Below are 9,985 nucleotides of genomic sequence, written 5' to 3'. Positions count from 1 at the left end.
TTGTCAAACTAGTAAGAATTAAGTTTGACAACATATCCATTTATAAAATATACATAGTCAGGGTTAAGATTGGACAATTTTGACCTGCCAACCCCTGTAGAGAGACCTTCTTGTCTTTCTCATCTCTATGTGAACCAACTTCAAATCAACACCATGTGTCATCCATCTTTGAATGTTAGGAGGTCGACCATTCAAGACCTAAAAGTTGGACGACAAATGAAGTTCTCCATTTTGAACCATTGGTGGGAGTGATTAGAAGTTTAGTCTTCCACTTTAGAAATTAAGGGTTCGAGGCCCGCTGACAAATCAAAAAAAGAAAGTTTTCGACTTTTATAAAAGATGGCACACAATGTAACACTCCTTTTAAATTACATAGACCTGACAAAGGTTAGGCTTAAGGGCCTACTCTGCATTCTCGAGTTGGAAGGTTAAAGATGTTCAACTCTAACCCTCACAAATTGATTAAAGTGGTTAGTTTTGCCAATTCTAATTTTGACCTTAATCTACAACTAAACAGAAGAACCAATCAGTGTTATGCAGTTAACAATACAGCTAATGTATGATGTATCAATGATCACTTTGATTGAAAATGGGTTAGAAAGGTCAATGACTTGCTTCAGATCACAGACCCAACCAAATTCAGAGGAACTCTGGTTGTCGAGAGAGAAGGACGTACAGTTGGAAAGTGGTGAATGTGGTAAGGATGAAGAGGTTGATGGCTGTGAGAATAGTCCCACATTGGACAATGGGATTCTAGTAACCAAGAATATAAGGTCAAGGTCCTCTCCACTCATTGCCAATTGGTTTTGAGTTGGATGGCCACAAACTTAACATGGTATCAGAGCTAGGCCCACACGTGATAGGTAAAAAGCCACACGTGCTCCACGTCGTCCGAAGAAATACACGTGTTAGGGTCAAAGAACCCTACACGTGAGGGGGCGTGTGAGAATAGTCCCACATTGGACAATGGGATTCTAGTAACCAAGAATATAAGGTCAAGGTCCTCTCCACTCATTGCCAATTGGTTTTGAGTTGGATGGCCACAAACTTAACAATGGCGACCAGTCTGCTTTTTGGTGCCTTGAGTGGAGATGAGTTCTTTTCCATTACCATTTATCAATACTAGCCCTTGAAGGTTCCCTCTTGTTCTGCTAATCCATGGAGTAATCAGGTAATCCTCCCTTCTGGGCTCACTCCCCAAATTGAGGCACAAGATAAACATTGCCCATTCTTCTGCAAAATGCCAACATCTGAAAAGATAACCAACAATCATTCACCTAACATTTTATGTGTGTGTGTGTGTGTGTGTACTAAAGCAAACTGAATCAGTTACATGTATTTATATGTTTGTATGTGTGTGCTCATTTCAGTCAAAAGAAGAAAAAAGGAAAAAGAGTCATCTGTCTTTGTTTTTGTAGGAGCAAAGGAAAGAAAATCGTAAGCAATGGATCATTTTACTGGTGTTGTTGCTGCAGCTTCTACCACTCAAGATTTAGATGATAACAATGAACTGATGATGCAAGTTCGGGATTATGTATGGAGATGTTCATTTGGCTACATAACCTCCATGTCCCTAAAATGTGCTGTTGAATTGAGCATACCTGATGTGATTCACAAACATGGAAAACCCATGACCCTCTCTAGTCTCGTCGAAGCTCTCGCTCTACCAAAGACAAAAACCCGTTTTCTTAATAATCTAATGAGCTTTTTGGTTCACTCAAACTTCTTTCGTCTGCAGAAACTTAATCAAGAAGAAGAACTAGAAGGGTTTTGTTTAACTCCATTTTCGAAATGCTTAGTAAAAGAAAACAATCCTAACAATTTGTCATCTGTTGTTCTTTCTATGGTGGATCCAGCCATGGTAACACAGTTTCAGTTCTTGAGTGATTGGTTCCGAGGGACTACTAGTAATGGAGGTCAGCAAAAAACTGCATTTGAAGCTGCACATGGTATGAACTTTTGGAATTATACAGAGAAGAACCCTAAACTTGGCAAGACCTTTGATGATGCCATGGCTAGTTATTGTAGCTCACACATGAATGAACTTATCGTCGCAATGGGTAAAGAACCATTCAAGAAATTAAAGACTTTGGTTGATGTAGGAGGAGGAATTGGGATCTTTATTCAGACCCTTTCTCAAGCTTTGCCACACTTGAAATGTTCTGTTTTTGATCTCCCAAATGTTGTTGCTAATCACTTACCCGATACGAATCACTTAGAGTTCATTGGTGGAGACATGTTTGAATCCATCCCTCGTGCAGATGCAATTCTTTTGAAGGTAAATATCTGAATCTTTTTTGTCATTTTCTTTTGAAATAACAAGTCTCTGACACTGTTCTCCGCGGTGGAGAAACATCTCCGCCACCACCTAATTAAATTAGGCTTCACAATATAAATCGGTCTTACTTTTCTATTGTGGATACGGTAATTTGTCTTTCGTCAAAAAAAATTCGCTTCAGCTTCCTATGTAAGGTTTCATCGGGTTTGCACAGATTTACATATAATAAGGTTTGCACAAGCTAGGCACGTACGATATAAATTTGTACAGATTTGCAGAGGTTTTCACATGAGACCCAAGCCTAAAGAATATTCACATATCCTTTTATGCAGGACCAAAACGGATAGATTGAGTCTTTGGCCCAATTTCAAGTTTCCTAAATAGAAAAAACATAGTGTGGAATGATTTCATATATTAAGATTATGATGATTAATTGCAGAGTGTTCTACATAATTGGAGCGATGAAGACTGTGTAAAGATACTAAAGAAATGTAAAGAAGCCATTCCATCTAGAGAAAAAGGAGGAAAGTTGATTATAATTGATATTGTGATTGAGAAAGACAAGAAACAAGTAAATGAGCCGATTGACATCCAACAAATTAACCTTCTTATGATGGCTATGTTTGCCAGTAATGAGAGAACTGAGAAACAATGGAGTGAACTCTTTGTTCAATCAGGTTTTACTAAGTACAAAATAACACCTCTTCCGGAACACGACTCCCTGATTGAAGTGTATCCTTAATTACGATTTTCGGTGCTTATGTTTACTAGTGTGTTTATCACTTTCTATGCATTTTGTGTGGTTTCTTGTGATGAGTCTAAGTAATATGTTTACTAGTTTGTTTATCGCTTTCTATGCATTTTCTATGGTTTCTTGTGATGAGACTGTATAATATGTTTACTAGTTTGGTTATTGCTTTCTATGCATTTTCTGTGGTTTCTTGTGATGAGACTATGTAATGTTCTGTTTCTATGAATGTAATGTGATTTTCTCAGAGAAAATGGATTCTCACATTGTATGCAATTTCAGCTCCTACAATTGCAGTTAATGAGGTAGTCCAAAACTAATGTCGCTTGTCGTTTCTCATCGTCCTCTTCTTTCATTAAGATTTTCGACTTTTCTTTCTTCATGACCTTTCTTCACTATGCCAGTGGCAGGCTTTGCTTGTCCAGTTAATGAGAAAACTTGAATTGTCAAAGGTTATCATTCATTGCCTTCATGGAAAGTTATGTTTCTAGTTTTGGTTCCCTAAAAATAGGTCTACTTAAGGAAATAGGGAAGTTTTATAGGCCCCATTTTTGTTAAAAGGCCTCCCCACGAACCCATTGACTTGGTAAATAGTCATTGATCTTGTTTGGTTAAAAGCCCCCATGGAACGGTTTTAAAAAACCCCACTTTGGTGTATCTCACCCACATAAGCAATCTACATATCTCAACCCTAAATCTCTCTAAAACTCAAAACCCTAAACATCATCTTCTTCCACCAGAATTGTCGTCTATCACCTGCCATTAGTAACAAGCTACGTTCACCAAAATTGCACAACATCCCCACATTGTTTTTGCACTCATCTCTAAAGCAACGAAGTATCATCATTGTTGCAAACTACCATGTGTTAAGCAACTTCCAAAAATTTTGGGAAAATAGTAAAAGATCCCGAAAAATCAATTTCTAGACAAAATTCAGTCTCTCAAGACGTATATGAACATTTCCTAGCACTTTTTTTTACATGTTTTATTATCTGTTTGTTGGTTGTATGAATTATTTTTTGTGTTCAACACGAAGCTCAATCGATCTGGTTCCACCGAATAATGTGAACATGGTACGGTGAGACCAGACCGAATAGAATTTCTCCAAGTATAAAATCTAATTGATGGAAAACCACCGTAATGGAATCATTACCTACGGTGGGCTCGAGCCGTAAATATTGCATAATTTGGCCCGAGCTCACAGAAAATTGGTCCAGTAGCTACTGGTGCTACTGGCCCAACTTTCGGTGGGCTCAGACCGAATTATGCGACATTTACGACTCGAGCCCACCGTATTTGCCACCGGTAGCTTTTCGGTGTGGTGCGATTGGAAAGCTGGAAAGCTAACTTGGGGGGTTTTCTTCCTCCCTTGATTTTCACTCACTTTCAGACGAAATGCTTCCAAATAAGGTCCGCAAATCTTCTTCCTTGTGTTGCTAACCAATAGATTCAAGTATTCAAATAATGTAATTTCAAAAAATCGAAAAAAGCTAAATCTAGGGTTATGAGGAAGATGAAAGAGGGGGAGGGGCAGAGAACGAGAGAGAATTCGAGGGAGAGATGAACTAACCAGTAGATTCAAGTATTCAAATAATGTAGTTTCAAAAAATCGAAAAAAACTAAACCTAGGGTCATGAGGAAGATGAAGGAGGGAGAGAAGGGGGGGGGGGGGGGGGGGGGGGGGGAGGAGAACGAGAGAAGCCGAGGGAGAATGAGGGAGAGATGATGTCAGTGGTGATAGAGGTGATAGATTTTACAGAGAAAAAGAGAAGATAAACTGAAGAAGAAGAAGTTATGAGGAATATGAAAGAGGGGTGGTACTTTTGATCTGTCAATGGAATTTTCGTTGGTTTGAATAATTTTGATCTAACGGCGTTAACTTTGCCGTTAAGTCAAACTAGAGAAGGAGTGTCTTTTTCTGGAGAGACCCTTCTATACCAAAATGGGAGATTTGGGGGTGCATTTGAAGAAGGGGGCGTTTAACAAAAATGGAGCCCCTATAAAACCTCCAAAGCAAATTGGCAATTTAATTTTACATAGTAGTATGCTTCCATCAACTCAAACCCATCACAAAAAAAATGTCATCTTTAAACAATGCACAGAATATACTTATTTGCCTCTGCCCAAAATATACTTATTTGCCTCTGCCCAAATCACATTTAAGGACGAAATGATTACATTTTTTTTTTGTTGAAAGACGAAACGATTACATGTTCATAGAATATATTTCTTTGCTATCCCACACAACCTAAAAAAAGATATCAACCCTATAAGCTACTCGATCTCGCCTTAAGCAAATAAATATACATATTAGCAGAAGTTTGTTGAATAGCATGATCAATTGGTCCACTTCCCTTTTTTCCGGATTTTCGAAAAAATGATAACCAGTTTCCACTCAAATTGTTGGTCAAGTGTATCAGATCCGATTGCTGGCTGGAAATAGGCTCTGGATGGTGTTTCTAGACCCAAAGCCTGCCGCAGTTTCAAACACACACCATACCAAAATGATGTTTCTAGTCATGAAGCCTGCCGAGTTTCGAACACATACACCAAACCAAGACCTTTAAAAGGAGTTGTAAACTAATATAACAGAAATACTTTAACAAAATTACAAGGCATATATCAATTGGAGTTTATATGTATTTAGCAAACATGGGTCTAGATGAGAAAAAAATAAGGTAAAGAAACATTAGGTTTTGAGGATAAGCCCCAATAGTGAAATACATATTCAAAGAACATACCCACTAATCTTCAAGCTATGTTACAAACACTTCAACAATAAGAAAATGATTGGATTCTTGCTTTTCTTTTAGGCATTTATACAGCAGTTGAAGTAGCTCATGATACCACCCTTCCTTGTCTGCATTTCAACATTCACATTACATAAATAAATAGTACTAAATCAATGTTAAATGGAATTCCATTAAAATGTCTATTATGGTAATTGTCGCAATAATATAAGCATATTCTTTAAATGAAGTTAGCAATTCCTTTATTCAGAAAGAATTGCATATGTCGGAGATTGGGGTTCCATCATCCACCTCCCCTGTACCAAGTAAACTTTAACCAACTCAGCTTCACTCTTAGTTGGTTCTACATAACAAGTTAGTTGGTTCTTCAGAAGAAGTTACCACGTGCTATTTGAAAACTACAATGAAGTGCTGATATAACATGCTATAAAGTCGACATCCGATAGTCAATACTAAATTTATTCCACTTCGACAATGTTGAACGTCTACATATACAATGTCTTTCCATGTCACTAGTTCATTAAATCACAATACCTATTTTTATTAAATGCTTTAGTATTTAACAAACTTCTTAATGAAGAAAACATCTGGTATTCTACATGGCAACTAGACAATCACATAAGGATAGAATATGCTCTTAGAAATCAGTAATAAGAATATCTTGCACTAAGCACTGCAAATAAACCTTGGTAAGAAGGCTAGTATGAAATATGCATGTATATAATCCAATAACACAACTTAAAAAGTCTCAGTAGCTTTTTTCGAAGAACAGAGTTGAGAAGATGGAACGAAACAAGAATGAAATTATCGAAGGAAGACAGATAAAAGAGTCAAGAATGCTAAAGAGTTATAGTTAGTATCTTGACAGAAGGTATAATTTCTTTTACAATCATAAGTTCTCCCTTCTAGACATCAAAGGGACAGTTGCCAGCAACAGTTCATAGAACCAAATAACATACTCAAGAAAGTTCAATCCAGTTGAGCAACCATGGTGTTACTGTCAATGAGAATTTCCACCACTACTCCGGGCCATTGACCAAACTCCTTCCCCACATTCCTAATAATTAGGAACTGCGACTTTGTGAGCAAGCAGCCTGGCAGCGTAACGCCGTTGGTTGTTTGACAGGGAAATCACTTAAACAACAAAGACACAAGGAATCCAAGCGCCATGTATAATTATCTGGTCTTTGAAGGCTTTTTTAATGCCCTCGTCTTCAAACAAACGAGTCATTCTATGATAAAATCCTCGATTGTCAAAAGTAAACTCCCCTCTCATAAATAATTTCTTTTTGTTTTACATTTTAGTAAGTTATTCAAATTCTAAGATACATACTTATGTCAATAAATGTTTTGAATAACTAAGTACTAGACCCCGCATATTTCATATCACAAATGCTAGAATCTAATGGAGTCATCACAAGGACCATAACTTCGTCAGGGATTAATGTTGTTAATTTAGTCATTTTGGCAAACTACTAGCAAATTTTTTTTCCACTCCTATTCGGGTCGAGCACTTGCCTTCCAACAAGTAGTCGCAAACTTCATTAACTTGAAGGACTAACAAACAATTGAATGATTCTATAAGGATGTTTTGTGATAATTGTGTTTTGTGTGAGATAGATTTCTGCAGAAAACTGACCTGGTTCGCATATCCATCTTAATCTAATCTTGACTCCACCCATAATTAAACAATGTTATGGTTGGATGGCTCATTAAGAATTTGCAATATTTCAGAATCAGGGTTGATCCTAACTCCTTACTTAATTTATATGTAAACAAAGGTCACACTAGTGAATTAAAGTTGACAAGCTACCAATTCAAAAAATATAGTCAAGGTTAAGATTGAACATATTTGACCTGCCAACCCCTGTAGAGAGACCTTTCCCTGACTCTTTGTCATCTCTATATGAACCAACTTCAAATTAGTTTGCACAATACCATGTGTCATCCATTTTTGAATGTTAGGTGGTCAACCCAAAGTGGAGTGGACCATTCAAAACTTAACAGTTGGAGGACAAATGAAGTTCTAAACTTTTATTAAGATGGCACACAACACAACACTCCTTTTACTTTATCAAGATGATGCTAGACCTAACAAAAGTTAGGCCTGCTCTACATTCTCAAGTTGGTAGGTCAGAAATGCTCAACTCTAACCCTCACAAATTTGATTAAACTGGTTAGTTTTGCCAACTCTAACTTTGACTAGTTCGACCTTAAACAACATATAAAACAAAGGAACGAATCAGGGTCGACCCTATTTAAGAGTTGACAAAACAAGATGCTCATCACAAGCGCTCAATAGTTAACCCTAAGTCAAATTAGGGACGAAGTGTGGCCACCCATTAAAGGTGATCCAGTCAGTCAGCGTTATGCAGTTATTAAACAATACTTGACTTACATATGCTAATGTATGATGTATCAGCCACTCTGATTGAAAACGGGTATACACAATTGCACTCAAGTGTAAGTGATTAATCAGACATCAATAAAACTCAGAGCAGCCCTGATGGTAGAGAGAGAATGAGAAATACATACAGTAGGAGAGTGGTTATTGTGGTGCGGATGAAGAGGTTGATGGCGATCAGTCTGCTTTTTAGTTCCTTGAGAGGAGATGAGTTCTTCTTCATTACCAATACTAGCCCTTGAAGGTTCCCTCTTGTTCTGCTTTCTCATCTCTCTTATCTTGGAAAAATCCATGGAGTAATCAGGTAATCCTCCCTTCTGGTCCCAGTCCCCAAATTGAGGCACAGATAACCATTGCCCATTCTTCTGCAAAATCTCAAAAGAAAACCCCTCAAATATTCACTCACACTCAGTTTAACTAAATCTCTTCATAAACTAATCAACTATTTCTTATCATCTGTACAAAATAAACATTACAAATACTATAGCAAATTTGAAAAAACAATACATTTCTCTCTCTAAAATTCTATAAAGTTGGAACGATATGCAATTCCATGTCCAAACTAGCAATTGCCTTCATTCTACGATAACAATGACAACCAAAAAGCCAACTTCCACAGAGAAAAGATCGAATTTCAAACAGAAGAAACACTAAACCCTAAAACTCTTCAAATCCCTAAAAAAAAAATCGATTTTTAAACAAAATGAAACCTTGATCTACCAAAATTGAAGATTATGGGGAAATATAAAAAAAAAAAAGGATAAAATGGAAGCAGAAACTAGAATATGAAAAAAGTAAAGATGATGAAGATGAGTAATTAAATTACCTCTCTTCGATTCTCCATGAATGATGATGAGATATCTAATGAATTTTCAATAAAAATTTTAGGGTTTGAACTGGTGATGAAGAAGAAAAGAGCGAATTGATTTCTGTTTTATGAATTGAAAGTGGTAAGAAAAGAAGAAAGCAAATTAAAATGATGTGGAGCTAGGTCAGTATAACGATAGGACAGCCGATTGACAGCACTCTGCCAGATTCTTCTCTCTCTCTTTTTTTCTTCTTTTCTTCGCTCAGCTTTCGAACATATAACATTAGACGCTAAGAAATACCCTTTGTTCTTTAATTAATAACCCCTTATGCCACTCCACCAAGTGGACTACAGATTTGAGGTTGAGATGGAGGACGGCCCTCCATTGGACATGCTCTTACCTTGGGGCAAGTGATTTTTTTCTTAGGGTCTGTTTGATACGTGAGAAAATAGAGCGGAGAAAGTCATTTTCGTGAGAAAACTGATTTTCTACTATTTGATTGGACCTAGAAAGTGGGGTTTTCTTAAGAAAAAGTGAGAAAATATGTTGCTTTATTTTACCACAAAAAAAGTGGGAAAACCCATTTCTCACCCTCCACCAAAGACACGCTCTTTCTCTTCTCCTGTCATTTCTTTCGTTTCTTCCTCTTTCACACTCTTTCTCTCTTAGTCATTAACTCATCTGAGCCATTTTCTTCGTCTATGTCTCTCTCTCTAGTAAGTATGGCACATAAACCATCATCAATTCAAAGTAATGGAATCTTTCAGCAAGCCATACATGAACAAGATAGAGACCAAGAAGATGGAATTCATTTAAATCTCTCACTGAAGTTTGAAGCATGAACAGCAAGTCGACTGACCAAAAAAAAAAACCTAGACTTCTAATTAAAGTAATCATCTTTGTATCTCTAATTGCAAACCCTAATCGAGAGTTTTATTTGGGTGTCATGCATCAATTATGTTCTTCATTCCTATTCGATTTGGACGTCGGGCATCG

General features: G+C 37.0%; 2 protein-coding genes across 3 annotated transcripts; one reads left to right on the top strand and one right to left on the bottom strand.

Moving 5' to 3' along the window:
- The first annotated feature begins 1,062 nt into the window (after window positions 1-1,062).
- Window positions 1,063-3,280, top strand: LOC147567009 (putative O-methyltransferase 3). Of its 2 annotated transcripts, XM_086653602.1 has the most exons (3): window positions 1,063-1,171; window positions 1,419-2,278; window positions 2,718-3,280. In XM_086653602.1, exons 2-3 carry the CDS (start codon window positions 1,445-1,447, stop codon window positions 3,018-3,020), a joined length of 1,137 nt encoding a protein of 378 aa, XP_086509728.1. In that variant the 5' UTR covers window positions 1,063-1,171; window positions 1,419-1,444; the 3' UTR covers window positions 3,021-3,280. The 2 variants fall into 2 exon arrangements, with proteins under 2 accessions (XP_086509728.1, XP_086509727.1); XM_086653601.1 differs by lacking the exon at window positions 1,063-1,171 and having other exon boundaries at window positions 1,362-2,278.
- A 2,308-nt stretch (window positions 3,281-5,588) lies between these two features.
- LOC147567008 (uncharacterized) lies at window positions 5,589-9,286 on the bottom strand. The gene is made up of 3 exons (XM_086653603.1): window positions 9,007-9,286; window positions 8,312-8,545; window positions 5,589-5,886 (listed from the first exon to the last, which is right to left on the bottom strand). Exons 1-3 carry the CDS (start codon window positions 9,022-9,024, stop codon window positions 5,836-5,838), a joined length of 303 nt encoding a protein of 100 aa, XP_086509729.1. The 5' UTR covers window positions 9,025-9,286; the 3' UTR covers window positions 5,589-5,835.
- Between the last annotated feature and the right edge of the window lie 699 nt (window positions 9,287-9,985).

This window comes from Eschscholzia californica, unplaced genomic scaffold (genome assembly GCF_041429995.1).
Source record: "Eschscholzia californica isolate CP2 unplaced genomic scaffold, dmEscCali1.0.p SCAF_1, whole genome shotgun sequence".
Taxonomy (NCBI): domain Eukaryota; kingdom Viridiplantae; phylum Streptophyta; class Magnoliopsida; order Ranunculales; family Papaveraceae; genus Eschscholzia; species Eschscholzia californica.
The sequence above is the reverse complement of the archived record's forward strand: the minus strand, read 5'-3'. Positions and strand labels throughout refer to the sequence as shown.

What these genes read in the sequence shown, in the direction of transcription:
- LOC147567008 (XM_086653603.1), bottom strand. An exon ending in ACAATAACCACTCTCCTACT is followed by an intron (nt 5,887 to 8,311) that starts GTATGTATTTCT and finishes GTTGAAATGCAG; the next exon opens with ACAAGGAAGGGTGGTATCAT.
- LOC147567009 (XM_086653602.1), top strand. Translation starts at nt 1,445, where the DNA reads ATGGATCATTTTACTGGTGTTGTTGCTGCAGCTTCTACCACTCAAGAT. An exon ending in CAGATGCAATTCTTTTGAAG is followed by an intron (nt 2,279 to 2,717) that starts GTAAATATCTGA and finishes GATTAATTGCAG; the next exon opens with AGTGTTCTACATAATTGGAG.